A 26,477-nucleotide genomic window follows, 5' to 3' on the forward strand; every position below is an offset into this window, starting at 1 on the left:
TCTCCCTCATCCTTTTCTATCTTCTCCTTCTCCTCTCTCATCCTCATCTATCTCCTCCTCCTTCTTCATCCTTCTTTTATCTTCTCCTCCCTCATCCTCATCTATCCTCACTTCCTTCTTCCTCCTTCTCTATCTTCTCTTTCTTCTCCCTCAGCCTTCTTCTTCTCCCTCATCCTTTTCTATCTTCTCCTTCTCCTCTCTCATCCTCATCTATCTCCTCCTCCTTCTTCATCCTTCTTTTATCTTTTCCTTCTCCTCCCTCGTCCTTCTCTATCTTCTCCTTCTCTTTCTTCCCCCTCTCCTCCTCCTCTCTCCTCCTTCTCTGTCTTCTTTTTTCATCCTCTATCTAGATGACCTCCAAGGTCCCTTCCAACTCTGTTAATCTTTATCTGGTCTTCAACCGCAGTGCCTGATTTGGGGAAGCGCCAGGTGAGACTCCATTTGTCACTGGCCACTGCCGTTCATTTTAAACAAGAAGGCAGGCGGTAATTGTCGTTTTCTGACCACTCACCTCCCGCCGTTGCCGTCGTCCTTTTATTTCATTTCCTCTTTAGATGCAGAATTGCTTCGGGATCTCTCCCAAGGATCGGTCGCCGAAGACAAGCTAAGCACCCTTGCTCAACAGCAGCTGAAGGAGCTGACCCACGCAATGCAGTGTGAGTTTTATTTGTCATGAACTCAATCCTATCCTAGGGACGCGGTGGCTCAGTGGTTAAGACGCTGACCTTGTCGCTCAGAAAGGTCGGCAGTTTGGCGGTTCGAATCCCTAACGCTGCGTAACGGAGTGAGTTCCCGTGACTTGCCCCAGATTCTGCCAACCTAGCAGTTCGAAAGCACGTAAAAAATGCAAGCAGAAACAGGATATGAGGACTTAATGTTAATGGAGGATTTTACAAATAAGTAAATGAAATGCCAGCACATGTGGTTATGTACTGAATCTTGGTATACTTAAGGATGAAGGATGTTTAAATAACTGTAGTCAAATAAAAGTGGAGGTATGATAATGTTAATGTAGTAAATATTTGAGTTAAGATATTTGAATTAATATGAATTATATTTGATGACGGTGGAAGAGATGCACAAAAGCTTTTTGTAACCAGCTGATATACTTTCTACAATATATGTTTGTTTTGAAAATAAATAAATAAAGAAAAATTTTAATTTAAAAAAAATGCAAGTAGAAAAATAGGAGCCACCTTTGGTGGGAAGGGAACAGCCTTCCGTGCGCCTTCGGGGGTGTTGAGTCATGCCGGCCACATGACCATGGAGACGTCTTCGGACAGCGCTGGCTCTTCGGCTTTGAAACGGAGATGAGCTCCCGCCCCCTAGAGTCAGGAACGACTAGCACATACGTACGAAGGGAACCTTTATCTTTTACAATCCTATAATAGCTACAATTGTGTATCTATAACAACAATTTTTGCTCCTTTGTCTCTTATTAAAAGCAAAGATTTATGTCTTCTACACTCCAAGCCTGCAGTATTAGATTTTAGCAGACTGTAGGTCTGAATCTGAATTTGAAACTCCCAAGTCAACCTTTCCCAAGCTTGGCAACTTGAAGAAATGGAGAGTTGAACTCCCAGAATTGTACGCCAAATATAATAAAGCAACATTTCCCAAATAGGGAAAGCAAAATACACAGTCATTGCAACATGTCGTGATCCAACTAAGGTAACATTATCAGGTTGCGCTGATGATGTTACCTAGTTGGGTAATAAAATGTCTGTGAAGAAACAGCTCCCGGAGAGTACCAGGAACCCCCATAGTCGTTCTCCTTTTCTTCTCCCCCTTCTCAATCCCCTCTTCTAGCACTGATGATGCTACCTAGCTGGGTATTAAAACGTCTTCAAGAAAACAATTAAGCTTAGAGAGCACCAACGTCCCCACAGGAGAAGTGAATTTGTTACGCCAGCTTTTAGAGCTTTCTCCAAAGCTTGTTCTTGACTTGAACAATTTCCTGGACTCATCCTGACCTTCCATCCCTGCAGTTGTTAAAGTCCAGGCTCTGGTCTACTGCACCTGCTCCTTGTACCCGGAAGAAAACGAAGTCGTCGTGAACAAGGCCTTGGCGTCCGGAGCGGAAGGAGCAAAGGCCCAGCCGTACAAGTAAGGAAGACACTTTGGCTGTTTGCCTCAAACAAACCATTTCCACCGGTGCTGTTGGAACGGTTGCATGCGCAGAATCAGAATAGAGCCAGAAAGGGGCCTTGGGGGTCATCTAGTCCAACCCCTGCCCAAGTGGGTTTCTGACAGAGGGCAGCCCAGTCTCTTCTTGAAAGCTGTCTTTTTCTCCTCCTCCCTCCTCCTCTGCCTCTATCTTCTCTTCCTTCTTCATCCTCCTCTATATTCTCCTTCCTCCTCATCTACCTTCTCCTCCTTCTCCATCATTCTCTATCTTCTCCTCTATCTTCTCTTCCTTCTTCATCCTTCTCTATCTTCTCTTCCTTCTTCATCCTTCTCTATCTTCTCTATCTTCTCTTCCTTCTCCATCATTCTCTATCTTCTCCTCTATCTTCTCTTCCTTCATCCTTCTCTATCTTCTCCTCTATCTTCTCTTCCTTCTTCATCCTTCTCTATCTTCTCCTCTATCTTCTCTTCCTTCTTCACCCTTCTCTATCTTCTCCTTCTTCTCCCTCATCTACCTTCTCCTCCTTCTCCATCTTTCTCTAAATTCTCCTCTTTCATCCTCCTCCTTCATCCTTCTCTATCTTCTCCTCCTCTGCTTCTCCTCCTCTCTCCTCCTTCTTCATCCTTCTCTATCTTCTCCTCTCTCCTCCTCCTCTATCCTCCTCCTCTATCTTCTCCTCCTCTATCTTCTCATCCTCCCTCCTCCTCCTGAATCTTCTCTTCCTGTTTCATCCTTCTCTATCTTCTCCTTCTTCTCCCTCATCTACCTTCTCCTCCTTCTCCATCTTTCTCTATCTTCTCTTTCATCCTCCTCCTTCATCCTTCTCTATCTTCTCCTCTTTCATTCTCCTCTATCTTCTCCTCCTGTCTTCTCCTCCTCCCTCCTCCTCCTCCTTCATTCTTCTCTTTCTCCTCTATCTTCTCCTCCTCTATCTTCTCCTCCTCCCTCCTCTTCCTGAATCTTCTCTTCCTTCTTCATCCTTCTCTATCTTCTCCTTCTTCTCCCTCATCTACCTTCTCCTCCTTTCTCTATCTTCTCCTCTTTCATCCTCCTCTATCTTCTCCTCCTTCCTCTTCCTCTATCTTCTTCTCCTTCTCCATCTTTCTCTTATCTTCTCCTCCTCTATCTTCTCCTCCTCCCTCCTCCTACCCTATCTTCTCTTCCTTCTTCATCCTTCTCTATCTTCTCCTCCCACATCCTTGGAGGTTTTATAGTCTAACCCAACGCTCAGGCAGGAGACCCTAGTTCATTTCAGACAAATGGTTGTCCAGTCTCTTCTTAAAAACCTCCAGTGATGAAGCTCCCACAACTTCCGAAGGCAACTTCTGTTCCATGGGTTGATTGTTCTCACTATCAGGAAATTCCTCCTTATTTCCAGGAGGTTGAATCTCTCCTTGATCAATTTCAGTCTATTATTCCTTGTCTGGCTGTTAGGTTGCTTTGGAAAATAGCTTGACCCCCTTCCTCCTCTCTGTGGCAGCCCCTCAAATACTGGAAGATGCTATCGTGTCTCCCCTGGTCCTTCTCTTCCCTAGACTAGCCATGCCCAGTTCCTGCAACCGTTCATCGTATGTTTGAGCCTCCAGTCCCCTCATCATCCTGGTTGCTCTTCTCTGCACTTTTTCTAGACATCTTTTTTATAGTGTGGTGACCAAAACTGGATGCAGGATTCTAGGCGTGGCCTTACTAAGGCTTTATAGAATGGTATTAGTACCTCCCTTGATCTTGATTGTATCCCTGTTAATGCAATTTAGGATTGCGTTGGCTTTTTTGGCTGCTGCCACACACAGTCGGATCTTATTTAGCTGGTTGTCCACTAAGACTCCAAGAATCCCCGCACAGTTACTACTATGAAGCCTGGTTTCACCCAGTCTATATGTGTCCTTTGTGTTTTTCTTGCGCAAGATCCTTTGGTTCTTTATTTAGTGGACCAAATAACTTCGTCCCAGTTGCTGATCAGCACAGCTTTTGAACATGTTGATTTGACGCAATGCTTTCAAGGTCCTGTGTGTGTGTGTGTCTCTCTCTCTCTCTCTCCTGCAGGCTCTGCCCGCCTGTTCTTCCTTTGTGTTCCAAGTCGGAGGTCAACGTATCTGAACAGAGGTTCTTCCGGATGGAGCCCTCCGATATTTCCAATAGCTGCTTTATTGCTGTCTTAAGCCGAGAGGTAAAGCAGTGAGTTTCGTTACAGCTCGTGAGGAAAGAGGAATGGAGCGTTATCCTCTCTAGTTGAATTCTGTTCTATATATTACAATAATATTAGATTGCCACACCTTCCCAACTTCTAATTGTTTATAAATTATTAACCTATCACCCATCTATTAGATTACAACATTATAGTATATATTTATGTGTGCGTGTATCTGGCTGTCTATATCTATCTATCTATCTATCTATCTATCTATCTATCTATCTATCTATCTATCTATCTATCATGTATTTATCTATCTATTATCTATCTATTATCTATCTATTATCTATCTATTATCTATCTATATCTATCTATCTATCTAAATCTATCTATCTATCTATCTATCTATCTATCCATCTATCATCTATCCATCATGTATGTATGTATGTATGTATGTATGTATGTATGTATCTATCTATCTCTCTCACTCTCTCTCTCTATCTATCTATCATCTATCTATCAATCTATCTATCTATCTATCTATCTATTTATCATCTATCTTCTATCTATCTATCTATCTATCTATCTATCTATCTATCTATCTATCTATCTATCTATCTATCTATCTAACATCTATTATCTATCTATTATCTCTCTCTCTCTCTATCTATCTATCATCTATCAATCTATCTATCATGTATCTATCTATCTCTATCTATCTATCTATCTATCTATCTATCTATCTATCTATCTATCTATCTATCTATCTATCTATCTATCTATCTATTATCTATTTATCTATTTATCATCTATCTTCTATCTATCTATCTATCTATCTATCTATCTATCTATCTATCTAACATCTATCTATTATCTATCTATTATCTATCTATCTATTATCTATCTATCTATCATTAAGTGAGTTTCGCCCCATTATATAACCTTTCTCGCCACCGTTGTTCAGTGAATCCCTGCAGTTAAGTCAGTAACATGGTTGTTAAGTGAATATGGCTTCCCTATTGACTTTGCTTGTTGGAAGGTTGCAAAAGTTCGTATTTGTGACGGTTGCCATGTTCTGGGTCATGTGTCTAAATTTCTGACCAGCCAAGTCAATGGAGAAGCCAGTTAACATCCGTGTCCCTGACTTAACCCCTGCAACAATTCCCTTAATAACGGTGGCCAGGAAGGTGGTAAAATGGGGTGAACCTCACTGAACCAACGTTCTCGCTTAGCGACATAAATTTTTGGACTTCCTCACCGTTGTTAAATCAAGGACTGCCTGTATTCCAATCGCAGTCCCCTTGGCGGGCTTCCAGCTCCGCTAACCCTTGTCCTTTTCTTGTTTTTTTTTAGCGCGACCCGTCCGAATCGGTGACTGTGAAAGACGTTTTGGCCCGTGCTGCGGCGAAAGGCCTACTGGATGGTATCGACCTGGCGAAGCCGTCAAAAAGAGAAGAGAAAAAGAAGAAGAAACACCGAGCCGCCCCGTCGAAGAACCCGATCAAAGAGGCAGTGATGCAATCCCGGATCCAGGAGTTCCTGGAACGAGAAATGAAATCCGGAACGATGGAGTCTCCCGGATCGAAGGTGGCTCCCAGCAGCTCTCAGGTGTTGCACCAAACCAGCGAGCCCGTAACGTTGAAGAAAGCCACCAACCCTATTTCGAACTCGTCTCTTCCCGTGATGGCCAAGAACAACCTCGGCACCACCTCCACCATGCAAAAAGTCTTGGAGAAACAGAGGAACGTCGGGAAATCGAAGAACGACGACCGAGTCATGATTTTGAAGCCTGTTGAGATCGTCCTGCCCCCGGTGATGATGCCGTATTTTAACCCCCAAGGGAACAGGGCCCAGATTTCGGCGAGCCACTGTTACTATCGTTGGATCGGGGCAAAACACGGGTCGCTTAGCCCTTCGGCATCTAAACGACTGATTAAATCCAAAGAGCCACCCCCGTCTACGGGGACCAAACATTCTCGCCCGTGGCTTTGAAGTGGGCGCCATCTTGGTTTGTTTCGGTTTTTGTTTCCCTCCCCCTCTCCCCCCCTCCCCCTAGAATTTGAGACCGATGTTCGTCGAACCGCCAAGCTCCTGAATATCGTTTGCGCCCTAAAGTGCTTTTGGAAAGAAATCGAAACGTGGATCTCTTTGGACGTTATTGCAGACGAGCGGATTTGCAAAGGTGTTTTTTTTTTTTAATTATGATGATGATGTCATGCTTGCATCCACGTCAAAAAAAAAAAAGCACACTTATGGCTTACGCAGATCATTGGAGGGAACTTTAATAAAGTTTGATGCGGGCTAGAGCTAACGAGTCGTTAAGCCACTGCGGACCTGAACGGATTCGAAGCGGCTGAATTTGTAAGGCGAACCGTTCACTCATGAATGAAAACCGGGGTGGTGGTGGTGGGGGCTACAATGTGGAGAAAAGGAGGCTTCGTTTTTATCCCCGATGTATTTCAGATCATTTTTTTTTCCCTTGGGAATTGGGACTGTGTTCCCCGTTTCCGATTTTAGAAGACCCCCAACTGCCCTTCAGCATGATCCTTGTAGATGTCCACTTGTTTAAAAGCCCACTCTTAAGAAAGTACAGCACTTTCGAAACTAGGTTGGAAAGAGAAATCCCAACGACAAATAAAGTTAAAACATTCGGGCAAGTGGTTTTTTTTTTCTGGAGTTGGCGTCACAATTCGCATGCTTTCCTTTGGCTTCCAGGTGAAACGAGCCTTCGCTAGCAACTCAATAGAAAATCATCAAGTTATTATGCCGTATGGTCAACTGGAAACACAGCATATTAAACAATTCCTGATTAATTGTTTTCTTGAGTTATTTTTTTTTTAAATGTTCCCTGCCCAAAAAAAGAGCGAATGGATTTTGGTTGTGATCTACACATTTCGGTGCCGATTTGTGCATTCTAGAAATGATGTCCTTCGTAGCCGTTGGCGAATGGCATCCTTTCTAGAACAAACTGATGGGCATTTCCTGATTTAAATTATAAATCTGTTTCTACCAATTTCGTTGTGTACAACCAATTGTATATACACAACTAGCCGACAGCCCGGCATTGCCCAGGTATTTATTTATAGGGGTAAAATGTCCGGACCAAATGTCATTTCTATGTTGGATTTACCCCCTTACCAGAGGGAGCCCCCTTGGGGAGTACTGAGAAGCCATTACCATGGCAACTCCACCGTGCTGTACAGTAGAAGCTATTTTATGGCACAACAGGCTGTATCTTAACAGAACACACATACTAATGGGTGTTAGGGGGATCTTACCCCCACAGTATTTGTTTCCAGTGAGTAAGTCATCTGTTTATCAAGTATGGTTGAAATTGCTCGAGGCATTCCAGAGTTATGCTGGGACACACGCACACAGACACACACAAAGCTCATCATCATCCTAAAACTTTCAGCCTGGCGAAAGGACCACTCCAACTTCATGAATGTAAAGACAAGCAGTTCATGTAATTAAATTTATTCTTGCAATGGGTTACATTTAAAGGTGTCAGAGGTGGACAACGTCAGGGGCATGGGGGGGGAAGAAAAATTACTTTCCAAACAGAGCATTTCACCTAAACACAAGGAGCTCTTGCGGATAAACTCTGCGTGTTCGGATTCCTTCGGCGGAAAAGGGGCAAAACAAAAAACAAAAAAACGTACATATTTGTCTTTTAAAGCCGTGAGGCCTGAGGGAGGAGCGAAGGATCAAAATGACAAGTGGTGTAGACCAAGGCAGTGATTTTTGGAGGAGGACACAATAAAACTAGATGTCTTATGGAGATTCTGAGTCATCCATGGCTGTCCCAAAGGTGCTTTTTTTCTCATTCCCCAATGTTGTTTTTCCTTGACGCAGTTTCGCATCTTATCCAAGAACTGAAGAAGCTTCTCGGATGAGAAGCGAAACCTCTTCAAAAGAAAAACTAAAGTCCAGTAGGGGAAAAAAAAACAACAAGAATCCACCTTTGGGACAATAAAAGTAGATGTTTTCCCCCCCATTAGACGATCCTGCTCTGTTTAGAATTCTTCTAAAAAGATGCAATTTTTGGAAACTTGAAAAAAATGGTTTCCAAGAATGGCGTTTTGACTTACGGATCGAAACAAATCCCGCCCTCTTCCTTTATTCCAAGCCTAATCATTCTGAACACGAGAGTTTTATCAGGGAGAACTCCTTGCCTTAGAAACGCAAGAATTTCATGCAGTTCCTTTCGTCCTGTTAGTAGCTCTTCCATTTTCATTTTTAATTTTTGAACGAGGCCACGGATCTCGGCTGGGGACTAAACGGGCTTGAATCGATGCTCGCGTGAACCAGGGGAGAGGCGTGAAGTGGTGAGAAATTAGTTTTAATTAAAACCAACCCCCTTTCTTGGGTAGATCAGCGAGGCGGCCCTGGGAAAGCAGGACCTAACTCAGCTTGTGCGTCCCCCACCCACCCCCAACCCCCAAAATAAGAGACCCCAATTACATGTCATTTTATCCTTTACGCCATTAAAAAAAAGTGACCACAAATAGAAAATTCCTCCCAACTTTTTGCAACCGAGGATACCCTCTTGTTTAATTAGGGCTGGAATGATGGAATGAGCTTGCAATGTGGCCGCTCCGTCAACGGACAGTTTGGTCAAAATGGGATGGAGGTAGTCCTCGACTTACAACAGTTCATTTAGTGGCCCTTTTGAAGTTACGACGCCACTGAAAGAAGCGACGTATGTTTTTCACTGATGGCAGCATTCCCCCGTGATCAAAATCCAGACGCTTGGTTTACAGGTTCGCATTTATGACGGTTGTGGCGCCCGGGGGTGGGGTGGGGTGCTACGTGACCTCCTTTGCCCACCTTCTGGCAAAGCCAGACTCGCTTAACAACCGTGTTACTAATTTAACATCCGAAGAGAAGTCGTAAGATGGGGGCAAAAAATTGGCTTCACAAGGGCCTCGCTTAGCAAGGGAAATTTCGGCTCAATTGTGGTCGCAAAGCGAGGACTGTCTGTAAAAAAACATTTGAAGCTGCGTTGAATTGGTCCCAAACAAGACCAGGCATCATAGCTCCTTACAAAGAGACACAAAAGAATGCATAGATCACAAAAGCAGCACAACCACCGGGTGTAAAATCATTGGGGTTTGTTCACACGGTCATCCTTTCGCTTGGTGTGTGTGTGTGTGTGTGTGGATGGGCAGGGGGAAGAACCTGGTTTAATGGATCTAGAACGTGCCATTTTCTCGTTCGCCCAGCAGGTGTTTCCAAAAACATTAACCAAAACGAAAGATTTTTAAAAAAACAAGTAATATTTTTTTCAAACGTTTTCAAAACACTTGGCTTGGAAAAGGGCTCGTTGCCATCCCGCCCATCTCAACACCGAAATCTTAAATCAAATCTAAAACTCCCGTCTGCGGAGATCCCGAAGTTGCTTTTCTAAAACCCAACTGCATTTTCTAAAGGGCGTTTGTGTGTGTGTGTGTGTTTTTCTCCCTCTTTGGAAACGTTTCCCTTCTCACCCAGAAAGCTTCTGAACTGAAGAAGCTTCGTGGATGAGAAGGGAAGCGATTCTGTTTCATTTCTTAAGCCTGTTTTTTTCCCCCCGAAACGCTCATCTGTTCGGCCGGCAACGGAAAAGCCAAAATCCTGATTATTTTTTTTTTGTTTGTTTCATTTTGGGCTGTTGACCGAAGGAATAGTTGTTTTAAATCCACAGGCGCTTTTTTTCTACTGGATTCCCTTCATTGTTTTTCCTTGAAAATGTTTCGCTTCTCATCCTTAAAAGGATTTCAAGAGGGAACCCCCCCCCCCCAAGGAAGTCCAATCCATCATCAACTTCTTTTAACGATCCCATAATCCCTTACTGAATGGAGCCGAGTGTTTACTGGCCAACTGCTCTTCCCTGTCACCAATACGGAGTTATATTCAGCCAATACATTCTCATTGTGCCCAGAGAGAGAAATTATCTGCCTCTCCCTAGGATCGAACTCACAGTCCCTCAATTGTGAGAGCTCCACCTCTAGGCTACCGCACCATTTTTTGAGGCATCCCTAGGTTTTTGGAAACTTGGAGAAAGCACCTTTGGGTTTAAAACTCCTATTCCTGCGATGGTGAACCTGTGGCACGCACAGCCTTCTCTGTGGGCACGCATGCGGTTGCAGCTGCTGTTCTGGTGTGCTGGCCAGCTGATCTTCGTGGGTGCCGGAGTGCTGGAAAATGCCCTGAAAATGCCCCCAAAACAGGCTGTTTTCCAGGCCATTTTCAGGCCATTTTTGGGCCTAAAAGAGCCTGAAAACAGCCTGAAAACAGTCCAGGAAAACAGCCTGAAAACAGCCTGTTTTTGGGCCATTTTCAGACCATTTTTGGGCCATTTTCAAGCCATTTTAGAGCCAAAAACTGTCCGGAGAAACAGCTTGAAAATGGCCCAAAAACAGCCTATTTTTGGGCCATTTTCAGGTCATTTTTGGGCTGTCTTCTGGCCATTTATTGGGCCAAAAACAGTCTGGAAAAAAACCCCTGAAAACAGCCCCAAAATGGCCTGAAAAAGTCTGTTTTGGGCGCCATTTTTAGACCATTTCTGGGATGTTTTCTGGCCATTTTGGGGGCCTAAAAGAGTCCCAAAAATGGCCTGTTTTTGGGGCCATTTTCAGACCATTTTTCAGACCAAAAAACCCCTGAAAACAGCCCAAAAGATGACCCAGAAAACGGCCTGTTTTTGGGGTCATTCTCAAGACAATTTTTGGGCTGTTTTCAGGCCATTTTTGGGCCAAAAACAGTCTGTAAAAAAGCTTGAAAACAGCCCAAAAACGGCCTGAAAAATGGCCTGTTTGGGGGACCATTTTCAGACCATTTCTGGGCTATTTTCTGGCCATTTTGGGGGCCTAACAGAGTCCCAAAAACGGCCTGAAAAATGGTCTGTTTTGGGGGCCATTTTCAGATCAAGTTGGGAGCTATTTTCAGGCCATTTTGGGGCCTAAAAGAGTCTAGAAAAAAAGCCTGAAAATTGCCCCAAACGGCCTGTTTTGGGGGCGATTCTCAGACCATTTTGGGGCCATTTTCAGGCCAAAAACAGTCTGGAAAAAATCCTGAAAACAGCCCCCAAATGGCCTGAAAAACGGCCTGTTTTGGGGGGCATTTTCTGGACCAAAAACGGCCTAAAAACAGTAAAAAAGTAGGCATAACTGCTTTGCTGCCAGCCATCTGGTCTTCGCGTTTCCTGCGCTCCACCACATACACGAACATGCATGCACATTCCTTGTTGGGTACTCAGCAATGGCTGAGAAGGTTCGCCATGACTGTCCTATTCCTTCGGTTAACAGCCCCAAATTAAAAACAAAAAGCTTTTGTGTTCTCCTGCCCAACGGGGTGACTGTTCCAGAAAAAGTGGCTTCGGAAACACACAGAATTCCTGGGAAGGGGCCTCCATTGGGTGGGTTTCATGTCAAAAAAAAAAATTCAAAATGGAGGCCAGACCGATGCATTGCCGGTCCCTCACGAGATTATTCCAAATTAACGTTTCAAAAGAATAAACATTAATAATTAGTGTGCGGTTTCTGAAAAACGGGCTTTCAAAAAAAAAGTCAACCTCTTCAACGGGTGGCCCTTAGGCCAGCGCAAGTTAAGGAAAACTTGGTTTATCGTTTCCGTTTTCATAACAGCCAGTAGTTTTCATACCCATGTAGGTTAGTTTATTTGCCTCACCCAGAAGTACGTCTCCTTTGCATAGGTGGTTATGTCAGAACACCAGACAATAAAAAAAAAATTGCCTAGCTCTAAAAGTTGCGTTGACCTGAATTATACATATACACAAATATCTATCTAGGCAGCTTATACAGCTTAAAAACGGAGGAAGACTGTTTCCGGTTTTCAATGTGGAGCCAGTTCATGCCTGCACAAGAAGCCAACACTTGGATTTGTGGAGCGGCTCCCCCAGGGAAGCAGTGGGGATGCGATTGTGTCACCATCCTTTGATGTTCTGCTGTGAACCACAGGCAATTTTCTGCTCCCTCTAGAGCAGGAGTCGGCAAACTGCGGCTCTGGAGCCGCATGTGGCTCTTTCGTCCCTCTGCTGCGGCTCCCTGTCGCTGGTCGTCTCCACAATTGATAGGGCTTTCAACTAGGACAGGTAGAGGAAAAAGGATGCTGCGCTAGGAGGAGACTCTATGGGGAGGGGGACCAGACTTCCAGTCAACTCCAGAATTGAACGGGGGTTTCCAATTAGGACTTTTGTGTCTCTTTTGAGTGTTTAAGGTTGCCGGCACCTGCTCTATCAAAAGCTGAACTTGACACTGACCAAAGCAACAACTGTTCTTTGGAGCAAGAAGGAAAAGGAGTGGGCTTTTCTGAGAGAACCGAAGGAATGAAAGTTTTGGAAGTCCACCTTGGCTTTCTACTATCCCTATCTTATCCCCAGTTGCTTCTTTTGATTCGTGCGGCTCTCTGGCCTGAGGGCCAGTTTGCAGCAAGTACTTCTGTACTTGTGTAGGAAAAGAGCACACTTATGAAGTGGTGATCAGGCTAACAAAATTGTGTCAAGCATAAGCAGAAGAGACCAGCATTGGGAATGTTTTTAGATGTTTTTTCCTAGAGCTGGAAAAACCATTGTCTTAAACATCTTCCCAAGGTTTGATCATGCTGTAGCAACCATTGCCCAAACCATTCAAGGGACAGTTCAAAGAAGGTGGTTGGTGGGTTGTTGTTGTTGTTGTTGTTTTCAAACGTGGCAACTTCAAGACCTGTGGACTTCATTTCCCAGAATTCCTGTTGTGGCCCGCCGGCGGCCAGCAAGGAGGTTGGGGAGGAACCTGGGCCAGTCCTGGGGGCTGAGGAAAGCTCAGACGAGGGCTCTGTGTCAGAGGCAGAGAGGGAGCTAGACAGCAGTGAGGCAGAAGAACAGCTGGAGCCTGTTCCCAGTGTGCACATGCGCAGAGCTGCCAGAAGACAAGAACAACTTAGAAAGCAGGGTCGACTTGGGAATAAAGCCACCCCTTGGAGGTGATTGGCCCCATAAGAAACAAAAGAGGAGCAAAGAGGGAGGGGGCTTTTGCAGAAAACAATTCGTTCCTTTGGTCAGTTCAAGAGTGGAAAGTTCTGTTTGTGACTATAAGAGACTCTGTGCCACGTTTCGCCTTGCCCTGTGTTTGGAAACTAGTTATCTGGCAGCTCGCCAAGCGAGATAAGGTTCGTGTTGATAAACATTCCTCGGAAAGACTGTTTGCCAAGCCTGGCTGACTGTGAATGAAAGGAATTCACAGCCGTGTAAATAAAAGGGTTTTTGCCGGGACCAAGACTCTGCTTCATGCTTGTTAGACAGGACAGGATAATGGGGTGAGGTTTTGGCTTGTAAGTGGGCACTTTTTGAACGCTTGGCCATATGGGAATCGTGGTTTCAATTTGCCCCTCCCTAAGACGCTGCGACCGAGAGCATCGGTGAACAGATCACCAGCCTTGCTCCAAAGATATCTGAGGTGGCTTCCCTACTCTTCCTCCCGATACCATCCCTTCTTCCATTGCCCCCCAGGAGATCTGTGGGTATTCTATGCTTCTTCCTTTGGAAAAAGCATCGGGTGAACTCACGCAACACGGTATACAAACCATCAAAATTATACACAAAGGGATTAAACAGTCAACAGCCACAAGGGCATCAGCCAAGGGTGACCCAAAACAGCCACAGCAGTGAGATCGAAGCGCCACCTGTGATGCCCATAACAACCAGGTGGGGCTCCAATGCTGGTCTCATGGCCATCGTCTTGGCTTTTTTTTTTTTAAACCAAGCCCTGCAGACACACCTGCTCAACGGAAACCGCAGGTTGTGTTAAGGTGCAATCACAAGGTAGAAGGAACCACCGCAAGGAGGAGAAGGAGGGGTGCTCGGCATGGTATGTCCTCCTTGGGACTTCCCGAAGCCAAACCGCCGCGTGTCGATTTGCGTTCCAACCCAAACATCTACCGTGGGAAAGCATGGCTTCTTACGTCAACCTCGCCGTCCAATAAAAGTGCCTAAGAAAGCGGAATAGTAGAACGGATCTTGCGGAACAAAAAAATAAAACACCCAAATCCCTGAAGGACACGATTTGAATATCCACGACTTCAGTCCCGAGAAAATCCAGATTGTGGTCGGTTTCGTGGTCACATCTCCCGGTGAGATGTAGAAAAAGAATAACCTGGATCTATGAAAGGATAAGAGGCACTTGAGCCTTGGTGTCTTCAGCATTTGGGGTGTGTGTGGAGTCTGTTCCGAAATAAAACCCAGTCTACCCTGCCAAACTTCTCAAACATGGACGAGTATGTAAACAAATGCAATTTCGGACTGAAGGCCACTTCAAATATGGTGTTGGTGTCCCACGCGGGCAGCCCTTCACTGGAAAGAAAAACCACGCAAACTACAGAGAAGAGATTTTTTATGGTACACGTCCGTCTTCTCCACTGTACGTACATTTGTGTTAGAAAGAGACAAATGAAGGACAGATGTTGCGACACTCGGATGTGCGGTGTGACCTATGCATGCAACGGGGTTGCCACAAGGTGTTGTCATCTGGCTGGCACAATCCTTCCTGCGTGGACGGGTCTCTCGCCACGGCAGGACACCTGGCTGGCACCTCCGAGGGGACGTGATGACTACAGCGCACAAGATGGGAGGTTAATCACGAATGCTCTTTTGTAAAAAATAAGAAGCTCGGTATTAGTAGTATAATAATACAAGAGTTAACTAATACTTAGTTGTGTAATTCACTGTTAAAAAAAGAGGGAAAGTGCTCAGGGGCGACGGGAATCCTCGGGTTGGGTTTGATCATCTGATGCAACCCACGCCTTCAGGGTGTGTGAATCGAAGTCACGTCCGTCCTATTTACAATCAGAAAGTAGGCCTTCCATTTCTCGGCTATCTCACACGGAGCAAAAATAAAAATAAAAATAAAATGAACATTAAAAAAAAAAAAAGATCATGCTTCTTTTCAATATTTACTTGGTGGCGGCAAGAGTGAGAACATGCTTGTCTAATATTATTTTCCCGTAACTTTTCTGAAAGTGAATTTTTCCAACGGAAGGAAGGCCTTCATCCAACCTTCTTTCTCTTAAAACGCAGCTGCTGTCTCGTTTCGTGTGACGTTTCGGGGGAAACGCCCGGGGTGGGTGAACCCGCAGGTCCGTCATGGCATGTCAGTCACAGGACGCTTCTGTTTCAAAGTGTCAATCAGGGACAGGACCCCGCGTTTCACGTTGGTGGTGACCCGTCTTGTCATGGAGTCTGCTGGAGGAGGAGGAGGGCGGACTTTCTGAGAAACAGGCCGGGCGACCAAACACTTCTGATACCGCAGCTGCAACACAACAAAGGTACAGGTTATCCCCGGATTATGAGCGTTCCCTTAGTGAACATTCAAAGTCACGCAATCAGCACACCAAAGTGTTTCTGAACAAGGCCTGAAATTACGAATCTTGCACCACAGCAGTAGTTCGCCCTTACAAACAACCGCAGAGGCTCTGCAACATTTGTCCTGCACGTTGCCTGCGAAATGGAGCCTCTGAGGGCCGGATCTAACCCTAACCCTACCCCTCAGAAGCCCCGTTTGGCCATCTAGAGGCCTCCCTCAGCTGGTTGCAAGGAGGACCCCCCCCCCTTCATAGCCCTCCCCTGGCCCGCAATCCAATCCATGATCTGGATCCGGTCCCTGGAAGCTCCATTTCGGCCTGCAACGAGCCGAGGGAGGGCCAAACGGAGCCTTGGAGGACTGGATCCAGCCCACAGAGGCTCCATTTCGGCCTGCAATGGGCCAGGGGAGGCCTGCAGAGGGGCGCACTAGACTGAAGACAAGACTTCTTGCTAGATCTTCACAAGGTAAGTGACCCGCCCGGCAGGGTGAGGGGAAAGCAATTTGGGGCGGCATGAGGTATTTAAGTGCGTCGAGGAGCCTTGGGTGGTTTTAGGCAGGTAGTCTGTTTCATCGGTAGCCCGCCCCGCTCCCAATGGCCTTTCCTACCCTGAAATACCTCATGTTCCCAATGGCTTTTCCTACCCTGAAATACCTCATGTTCCCAATGGCTTTTCCTACCCTGAAATACCTCATGTTCCCAATGGCCTTTCCTACCCTGAAATACCTCATGTTCCCAATGGCTTTTCCTACCCTGAAATACCTCATGTTCCCAATGGCCTTTCCTACCCTGAAATACCTCATGTTCCCAATGGCTTTTCCTACCCTGAAATACCTCATGTTCCCAATGGCTTTTCCTACCCTGAAATACCTCATGTTCCTAATGGCTTTTCCTACACTGAAATACCTCATATTCCTAATGGCCTTTCCTACCCTGAAATACCTCATGTTCCTAATGGCCTTTCCTACCCTGAAATACCTCATGTTCCCACTGGCCTTTCCTACTCTGAAATACCTCATGTTCCCATTGGCCTTTCGTACCCTGAAATACCTCATGTTCCCAATGGCCTTTCCTACCCTGAAATACCTCATGTTCCCAATGGCTTTTCCTACTCTGAAATACCTCATGTTCCCAATGGCTTTTCCTATCCTGAAATACCTCATGTTCCTAATGGCCTTTCCTACCCTGAAATACCTCATGTTCCCAATGGCCATTCCTACCCTGAAATACCTCATGTTCCCACTGGCCTTTCCTACTCTGAAATACCTCATGTTCCCATTGGCCTTTCGTACCCTGAAATACCTCATGTTCCTAATGGCCTTTCCTACCCTGAAATACCTCATGTTCCCAATGGCTTTTCCTACCCTGAAATACCTCATGTTCCCAATGGCTTTTCCTACCCTGAAATACCTCATGTTCCCAATGGCTTTTCCTACCCTGAAATACCTCATGTTCCCAATGGCCTTTCCTACCCTGAAATACCTCATGTTCCTAATGGCTTTTCCTACCCTGAAATACCTCACGTTCCCAATGGCCTTTCCTACCCTGAAATACCTCACGTGCACTTTACAAGCCATGCATTTGATTAGCAAATGTGTGGGCGAAAGGAGGGAGTGGTGATCATGGTACGAGATTCACTCCCACGAATCCTCGTCTTACGAATGAAATCGTCAGGCTGCATTCCATTCGTAACTGAAGGACTACCTGTATATCAACATCATAAGGTAGCTTTGCATGCTAACTTAAGACTCCCTAAAAGGATTTTTTTTAAAAACTCAAGTCAATGAATCCCTTGAAGATTTTATTGATAATTTTTGGTACCGGAGCTACAGGGCAAACACTAAAGGAGGCGACGTTAAGCAGTTTAAGCCTGATCATTAAGCAAATTGACGCTGAGGACACAGATAAGACCCCAAGTGGCCTCAATGACTCTCTAAAAGGATGCAAATGACCAGCTGTCTGCAAGGAGTATCAATCCTTCCATTCCCCAACATCCAGTCAGAGCTGAAGAAGCTTATCGGATGAGAATCAAAACGTCTTCAAGGAAAAATCAGAAAGTCCAGTTGCCTCTTGAAAAAAAAAATCACCTTTGAGATTCCCTGCAAAGTACTCCTTTTCTTTGCCAACAGGGAGTGGACCGACACCAATATTTATTATTTGTTGTGCTTTCCTCCGCAAATATAACTCACCAAACTCCACCATGATTTAATGCCCTGCTTGGAAATAGCCGACTATTTATAGAATTGTCCTACTTACCATACAAGCCGCCTGAACGGCCTCAGAGACGTTGCCAGCGTTGGGTTCGCACCAGAAGACGTGACACTCGAAATGCTGGTTTCCCGCATCCATAATGAAGGCGAAGGTATGTATGTCTTTTCCCACGCCCATGAAGGACAAGAAGCGGACACGACATTCCACCACAATCTCCTCTTCATTCTAGGCGTGAAGGGAAAGTTGTTGCCGTTACAGTTTCGTGTGCAAAATATACTTAATTTTTCATTATTTCGGTACATAGGTGGGCAGAACCCATGCTCCATAGGCCGCCTCCCATGGCTTAATCGTCTAGTTATAGTTAATTAACTTTCCAGTTAATTAGACTGTAGGCAGGATCAATGCAATTTCATTTAATTTTCTCCCCTTAAATCCGGGATAATTACTGTTGAAAGCCTCACTGATTTCGAGGGGTTTTTGGTATTTTTTTTTAGTCGTGGAATGCTAATTAAATTGACAGTTTGATTATTTTTGTAAGTGAAGATAGTAGCACATGGCAAACGGTAGCACACGGATCTTGAAAAGGCAGTGCAAAAATTATCATTTGTCACCGCCAAATCTGTTTTGACTGACACTACAGATGGAGCTTTCTGCGTTTCGCCCATAACCTTAAAGGCTTGGAGAAAAAATAAAATAAGGATGAAAAAAAACACCAATCTTCTTCTTTCTTTGTCATTTTTAATGATCCCGGAATCTCTTGCATTGAGATAGAGTCGGGGTAACTGAAGGAAGCTGAGCGTTTACTGGCTGGGTGCCCTTCCCATCACCAATGCAGAGTTTGTGTTAGCAATAGCAGTTAGACTTATATACAGCTTCATAGGGCTTTCAGCCCTCTCTAAGCGGTTTACAGAGTCAGCATATCGCCCCCACAGTCTGGGTCCTCATTTCACCCACCTCGGAAGGATGGAAGGCTGAGTCAACCTTGAGCCAGTGAGATTTGAACCGCTGAACTGCAGATAGCAGTCAGCTGAAGTGGCCTGCAGTACTGCACTCTAACCACAGCGCCACCTTGGCTCCTGTTGTGGCCTGCCAGCGTCCAGCAGAGCTGGCAGCAGTCGGACAGTGGGGAGCTTGGGGAGGAACACGGGCCAGTCCTGGAGGATGGGGAAGGCTCTGAGGAGGGCTCTGTGTTGGAAGCAGAGAGGGGGCCGAGGCCCTCTGGCAGTGATCAGGTGCCTTCGAAGCTAGACAGCAGTGGGGCAGAAGAACAGCTGGAGCCTGTTCCCAGCGTGCGCGTGCGCAGAGCTGCCAGAAGAAAAGAACAGCTCAGAAATCAGGGTCGACTTGGGAGTAAAGCCACAGGTGGAAGGTGATTGGCCCCTCCCATAGGACATAAAAGAGGAGCGAAAGGGGAGGGGGCTTTTGCAGGAAACAATTCATTCGTTCGGTCGTTAGATTTGTTTCAGGAGTGTGAAGATCTGTCTGTGAATCTCAGAGACTCTCTGCCCAGCCTTTCCTTGCACAGGACCTCATTTGGACAATATTTACATGGCAGCTTTCCAAGGTAGATAAGGTCTGTGGTCATAAATATTCCTTTGAAAGACTGTTTACCGGGCCTTGGCTGAACGTGAATGAGAGCAATTCACAATCATTTAATAAAAGGAGTTTTGCCAGGGCTCTGCCTCGGGCTTTTTGGAGAAGCCTAGGTCAGAATAGTTTGCAGCAGAACTGAACGGAGCTGAGTGTTTACTGGCCAGATGCCATTCCCTGTCGCCGATGCGGAGTTTTGTTCAGCAGATTTATTCTCATTGTGCTCATTGTGAGAGAAATATCAGTCTCTACCTAGGATCGAACCTCCTATGGCAAAATAATAACAATAATTGTTGGGTCAAGTTACAAATCCTAGCATTAAAATAGGACCAGTTGAAGGAACCGTACCCCATCGCTGATGACAGTCACAGTAGCATCAGCCACATTCATGGTGACAGGCGTCCATTCTTCTCTGTTGGAGGACTCCATGAGATTTTCTATAGTCCCATTCAGCATGTCCATACCTTCAGAAGAACAGAAACAACGGACGCACGACCTTAGAACTTTTGAGGGACGCACAACATTTTGGTTTTCCTTTGCTTAAAACTTGATTCTCTGGTCTAGTCTGACTTTAACCTTAGTCTCATGCCTGCAAGCCATCTTTTCCTTTGGACTTCAGGCAGTTTACAGAGTCAGCCTCTTGCCCTCAACAATCTGGCTCCTCATTTTACCCACCTCGGAAAGATGGAAGGCTGAGTCAATCTTTGAGCTGGTTAAGGATCGAACTGCTGGCAATCAGCAGAGTTAACCTGCAATACTGAATTCTAACCATAACGCCACAACGGCTGTGGCAAAGGAGGACAAAGAGGGGGAGGCAGCGAAGGAAGAAAGAAGAAAGAAGAATGGAGATGGAGGAGGAGGAGTCGGAGGAGGAGGAGGAGGAGGGACACATTTATGAAAAAAAAATACGTTTACGTACCCACTGGCTTAGTTACAGGTAGCATGCCCAGGTATTGCACATGGAATTTCTGGACCAACTCAGTCTTTGGTGTTGGAAAATCTACTGCAGGGAAGCAAAACATCGATTTCATCTTATCCCATTCACATCAGGCCGCCTCTGCTTCATTTTAATGCCAGGAGCCAGAGTGAATTATCAGGTAAGCCGATAATATTATCGATTCCCATAAACCCCCTGTTCTAAGGGGGAAAAAAAGGATCCTGGGGAATTAAGATATCTGGGGAATTAAGGAATGGAGTGCTATAAATCTTCATGGCGTAAAATAAATCTTCTCGTGACAGTTAGGAGGCAGGGTTCAAGGAGGAAGCTTACCTAAGCGTAACTCAACAGCCACAAATTTCTGACTAGCACAAGGAAGGTTGCAAATGATGAGTTAGTCAGAACACAGCTGTGACTAACAGGTGCAAAAATATCCACACGTCAAGGTCCCATTAAACTGATTTATTGCTAAAAGCCTATGCACAGGAATCTTCTAAACCAGGGATCGGCAATCTTAAACAGTCAAAGGAGCCACAAAGGTCCCCCATTCAATTCTGGAGCCGACCGGAAGTCCGGTTTCCCCCACCACAGAGTCTCCTCCTAGCGCGGCGTCCTTTTTCCTCTACCTGTCCTAACCGAAAGCCCTATCAATTGTGGAGCCGACCAGCGACAGGGAGCCGCAGCAGAGGGATGAAAGAGCCACATGCGGCTCCAGAGCCACAGGTTAATGATCCCTGTTCTAAACTAATGGTCAGCACCTGGTTAGAGTTAGACGAGGGCCAACTGAATTCAAGGGAGGTTGCAGTTAGATTACTTGTGGCTATGTAGGGATTCTAGGCTGATTCCTCTTTTCACTCCTCTCCCCCAGGTTCTGCCATTCCTCCTCCTACAATTAAAAAAATCCTTTTTATGATGCTGTGATCCCTTAATTTGGGGTAGACTCTGGGCGAACAGGTGGAGCCAGAGGTGGGTTCTTACCGGTTCGGACTGGTTCGGATGAGTAGGTAGTAATTTGGCTGGCCACGCCCCCAAACTAATTCTATTGGTGGCGCCGTAGGCATTTTTTTAACCTACTGCGCATGTGCACGTAGTGCTTGCGTGGCCAAAGCGTGTTCCTGAGCAAACTGGCAGTAGAAGAAGCCGTAACCCACCCCTGGGTGGAGCTGAGCGTTTACTGGCCGGATGCCCTTCCTGACGCCTATGTGGGGTTCACAGCAGATATTTATTTTCTTTGAACCCGAGGAGAGAAACAGCTGTCGCTACCTAGGATTGGAATCTCGACCTTCTGAGTGGGAGGCGAGCGTCTTCACCACTAGGCCACCCCACCATTACATTCCTTCTCCTACAGTGTCTTCGAAAAAGCTAAATATCTGAAAGCCATGATTGTTACAGCATGCGGTACATGCTTGGGAGGGAGAGTGCTCCTCCGTTGCCAACATCTAGCTTTCCTTTCCAGACAATGGCCTAGTCTTCGACTCGATTAAAGACGGATACAGGCAGTCCTCGACTTACAAGAATTCGTTTAGTGACAGTTCAAAGTTACAAAGGCACCAAAAATGAGACTTGTGACCATTTTTTAATAGTTGCAACATCCTCCTTCATTGTTGCAACATCCTCATGATCTGGTGCGGCAAGAAAAACGATACAATGCGCCAAAACTCAACAAGGGTCTCACTCAAGTGACAGGAACCCAGGGCTCAATTTTGGTCGTACGTCGAGGACTAGCTGCCTGTCTATTGGGTGCAACTGGTCTGGCGTGACTCTAAAAAGCAGAGATCCTCCCTCACGACCATCAACCTACGCGCTGTCGCAGGTTTTACCTTGCAAAGGGACCTCCAGAGCGACGTTCGATCGTTCCTGCAAGGAGTTGCAAGCCACAGCTTTGGCATTCTTCCGTTCAGCCATAATCTGCAGGAAAGGAGGTGAATGCAATTTATTTTCCCCTTTCGGGCGAGAATTTTTGTTTGTTATCACACCAGCTTTGTTTTCGAAGATCAGCCTTTAGACCAGTGGTGAAATCCTCCCGGTTCGGCTGAACCGGTGAATTGAATTGAATTGATTGGTCTTGTATGCCGCCCACTCCCGAAGGACTCCGGGCGGCTTACAATAAACAAAGGAAGGGGATAAATAGACAAATAGACAAACAACAGTTTAAAATACACAACATTCATAGTTCCCGTGGGGCTGGCTATTTCAACAGCCCCCCAGCCTGCCGGAGCAGCCAGGTCTTCGTGGCTTTGCAGAAGGCCGGGAGGGTAGTAAGGGTCCGGATCTCCACGGGGAGCTCGTTCCAGAGGGCTGGAGCTGCAACAGAGAAGGCTCTCCCCCGGGGAGTCGCCAGCCGACATTGGCTGGCAGATGGGATCCGGAGGAGGCCTAGTCTGTGTGATCTGATCGGTCTATGGGAGGTAATTGGGGACGGTGGGGACGATTATGGTTGCTTCTGCGAACCGGGCATTAAAAAAAAGCTTCCGAGAATCGCGCTGCTCAGCTGTGAGCCACGAAATTGCGGGAAGCTTTCCCCTCTGCTTTTTAAAGCAATTTTTTCCTGCCGGTTCGGGCAAATGGGCAGGAAATAAATGCTTTAAAAAGGGGGGGGGGGAAGCTCCCGATGATCGTGTAGCTTCTGCTCCCCCCAACTTTTAAAAGGATTTTTTCCTGCCAGTTCGCGCGAGACGCCAGGGAATAAATGCTTTAAAAAGTGAAAATAAGTTGGCCACGCCCACCCAGTCACATGACAAACCCCCCCACTACCAAGCCACTCCCACAGAACTTCAATTTGAGGGATTCTTTGCGTAGGAGAAATCCAGTGCGCAGTGGTTAGGGTGCAGCACTGCAGGCCACTTCAGCTGACTGCTATCTGCAGTTCAGTAGTTCAAATCTCACCGGCTCAAGGTTGACTCAGCCTTCCATCCTTCCGAGGTGGGTGAAATGAGGACCCAGAGTGTGGGGGCGATATGCTGACTCTGTAAACCGCTTAGAGAGGGCTGAAAGCCCTATGAAGCGGTATATAAGTCTAACTGCTATTGCTATAAAAACCTCACTCGTATTTCGCGCAGGTCGAGTAATGAATGTTTGAGGATATTAATCTAGTTTGTGGGAAGGAGTTTGTGGGAAGAAGCAGGCGTGGGTTTTATGAAGCTTATCTCGGTGCGATACAGACAAGAGGAACCGCTCCAGGCCATTGGGGGGAAACATCATGTTCTAACCCAGCTCCCCCCCCAACAAAATAAATCCTCTGGAGTGAACTCCAAGATTCCTTTATTAGGAATGCTGGCAATCCCGGCAATGGCTGCAATGGTCGCAAGTGTGAAAAACAGTCATCAGCCACTTTTTACAGTGCCGTTGTAACTTTGGATGGTCACTAAATGAACTGTTGCAAGTCGGGGGGGGGGGCTACCTGCATAAAAAGCTGGCAGGAAGCTGGGAAGAACAACAGATGTTCAAACTATTGTCGTCCGCCAGCAGAACTGGCAGCAGATTCGGACAGTGAGGAGGTTGGGGAGGAACCTGGGCCAGTCCTGGAGTCTGGGGAAGGCTCTGATGAGAGCTCTGCGTTGGAGGCAGAGAGGGGGCCAGAGCCATCCGACAGTTACCAGCTGCCTTTTGGAGTCAGACATCAGTGAGGCAGAACAACAGCTGGAGCCTGTTCCCAGTGTGCCCATGTGCAGAGTTGCCAGACAAAGGGAACAGCTAAGGAACAAGGGTTGACTTGGGAGTAAAGCCACAGGTGGACAATGAATGGCCTCTCCCAGAGGGAATAAAGAGGAACAAAAGGGGAGTGGAGTTTGTAAGAGACAATTAGTTCGCTTAATTAATGTGAAGATGTGTTCGCGATTCTCAGAGACTCCTTGTCAAGCATTTTCTTGTACAGCTTTGCGCTGGGAAGATATCGGGCTGGCAGCTCTCCAAGGCTGATGAGGTCTGTGGTTGTAAATTCACCCTTGAAAGACTGTTTGCTGGATGTGAAGGAGAGGAATTCACATTACCGTATTTTTTGAAGTATAAGATGCTCTGGAGTATAAGACGCACCTTAGTTTTTGGGGAGGAAAATAAGAAGAAAAGAAATTCTCCCTCTGTCTACCAGCATCCATGGTATTCAGCTGACACATGGGAAGAAGGTCAGCCAATGAAGAGGCAGAGCAACTAAGTCAGCCAATGGGGGCTATTTGGACTCTGAAATTTGCTGTGTGAGCAACAAGTGAAACTGCTTGTGTTTTGCTTGCATTTACTGCTACTTTGGAAAACCTGCTTTTGGTAATGTATTGTATATTATTATTATTATTATTATTTTGAATCCTGCTGAATCTGTTACTTGTGTGTGCTTTCTGAATGTGATTGCTGCTGCAAACTCTGACCAGCAAAGTTAGCTTCAGCACTTATTGCAGCCTGATTCAGCACAGCTGATTGGCGGGTGAATCGGAGTGCCCGAATACCCCCAATCAGCTGTTCCAGGCTGTAGGGATTGCCGCAGACTATCGCTGACTCAATGCCTTGTGTTTTTGGCCTCTGGTGGGTGGGGCTACATTTGGTGTATAAGACACACCCAAATTTTCACCCTCTTTTTTGGGGGGGGTGCATCTTATACTCCGAAAAATACAGTAGCTTCATAAAACGAGACAAGGAGTCTGCTTCGTGATTTTGGGAAGCCCAGGTCAGAACCCAAAGCCCACCGATTAAAGCAACGGAGACTCGCCTTCGAACAGATTTCGTGGAGGCTGGTGGCGATGGCTTTCGCTGGGGTGTCACATCGGAACACGTGGCATTTCAAAATCCGTGTCTCTCTGTCTCTGGCTACATAGGCGAAATCCCTGGAGAAGGAAAAGGAAAAAGAAGGAAGAAACACCCATTAAAACACACAGAGGCTCGGAGAGAACGAGACCAACGGCAACCGGAGGAGAGGACCAACGATGGAAGTGAAGAATTTCGCTCCACGGCTGAAGGCCAAGATATGGAGAACTACTTCTTTTTCTCCGTTAGGGAGTTTTATCTGACCCTTTGCAGATGATTGGTTGCTAACTAAGATTCATTTATTGAGCGTATTTATTGAACAGAAATAGGCTATGGCAATCCCTGCAGCCTGAAACAGCTGATCGTCAGGAGGCGGATCCAACCAACAATGAGCTGCTTGTGCTAATCAGGCTGTGCTGAAATTGAAACTGAAATACACTGTTTGCTGCAAGGAGGCAAATTGCTGGGAGGCAGAGGCAGATTTCCCCCCCTTGTGCTAATTAGGCTAAACTGAAACTGAAACAGGCTGTTTGCTGTTTGCTGCAAGGAGGCAAATTGCTGGGAGGCAGAGGCAGATTTTTTCCCCCTTGTGCTAATTAGGCTAAACTGAAACTGAAACAGGCTGTTTGCTGTTTGCTGCAAGGAGGCAAATTGCTGGGAGGTAGAGGCAGATTTTTTTCTTGTTTTCCTCCCCAGAAGCTAGGTGTGTCTTATACTTTGGAGCGTCTTATACACTGAAAAGTACAGTATCTTCTTGAGATGCTTCATTTACAAAGTCTCAATTCATTCCCCACAATTGTCTCATTTTCTGATAAAGTTGCTTTTTGCAGATCGGGAAAACTATCATCTTCTCAACCCCATAACCCCTTGAGGAGTAGAGTCAGGGCAAATGAATGGAGCTGTTTATTGGCTGGATGCCCTTCCTGTCGCCGACGCAAAGTTTTGTTCAGCAGATATATTTATTCTCAGCCGGGAAAACTTTATTAGAAGATATCTGCCTTTGCTTTTTTTTTTTTTTTAGCTACACACATTAAGCGTAAATGTCTTGGGAGGATGTAGGAGAACCAGAAGCTGTCTACTACAAAGGGATCCATCAGCATTAGCCATGAAATCTTTCCGGCAAGGTTGAGACATTAAAAGGACTTCAATTATTAATTAAATCAAAACCCATAATCAAAACTAGGTCATTTGACCAAGACAAAGGGTTTTCTCTCCCAACGCTATCAAGTTACATTTAATCCCAATTCTTCTCCTTGTTCTCCTCCTCTTCCTCCTCCTCTTCTCCTTCTCCTCTCTTCCTCTTCTCCTCCTTCTCCTTTTCCTCCTCTTCTCCTCCTCCTCTCTTCCTCCTCCTCTCTTCCTAATCCTCTTCTCCTCTTCTCCTTCTCCTCTCTTCCTCCTCCTTCTCTTCT

The 26,477-nt window shown here is 45.9% G+C and overlaps 2 protein-coding genes across 3 annotated transcripts in view; one reads left to right on the forward strand and one right to left on the reverse strand.

Moving 5' to 3' along the window:
* NSUN7 (NOP2/Sun RNA methyltransferase family member 7) overlaps positions 1-7,076 on the forward strand; it is a 28,358-nt gene extending 21,282 nt beyond the window's left edge. The window contains exons 9-12 of the mRNA XM_087724839.1: positions 555-656; positions 1,989-2,106; positions 4,172-4,295; positions 5,613-7,076. Coding sequence (XP_087580965.1) covers positions 555-656; positions 1,989-2,106; positions 4,172-4,295; positions 5,613-6,251 — 983 coding nt within the window. The 3' untranslated portion in view covers positions 6,252-7,076. The remainder of the gene's footprint in view (positions 1-554; positions 657-1,988; positions 2,107-4,171; positions 4,296-5,612) is intronic.
* Positions 7,077-14,612: 7,536 nt separating this feature from the next.
* Positions 14,613-26,477, reverse strand: part of APBB2 (amyloid beta precursor protein binding family B member 2) — a 115,565-nt gene continuing 103,700 nt past the window's right edge. Inside the window, exons 1-6 of one of the 2 annotated variants that reach the window (XM_087724840.1) lie at positions 25,031-25,166; positions 22,155-22,242; positions 20,317-20,400; positions 19,746-19,861; positions 17,853-18,032; positions 14,613-15,544 (exon numbers count right to left, since the gene is read on the reverse strand). In XM_087724840.1, coding sequence (XP_087580966.1) covers positions 15,377-15,544; positions 17,853-18,032; positions 19,746-19,861; positions 20,317-20,400; positions 22,155-22,239 — 633 coding nt within the window. In that variant the 5' untranslated portion in view covers positions 22,240-22,242; positions 25,031-25,166 and the 3' untranslated portion in view covers positions 14,613-15,376. Of the gene's footprint in view, positions 15,545-17,852; positions 18,033-19,745; positions 19,862-20,316; positions 20,401-22,154; positions 22,243-25,030; positions 25,167-26,477 lie in introns of those variants that run through there. The other variant, XM_087724841.1, reaches the window with a different exon arrangement.

The sequence above is a fragment of the Thamnophis sirtalis genome, unplaced genomic scaffold (assembly GCF_051295495.1).
Source record: "Thamnophis sirtalis isolate CommonGarterSnake01/CBP01778 unplaced genomic scaffold, rThaSir2_p1.2 scaffold_10, whole genome shotgun sequence".
NCBI lineage: Eukaryota > Metazoa > Chordata > Lepidosauria > Squamata > Natricidae > Thamnophis > Thamnophis sirtalis.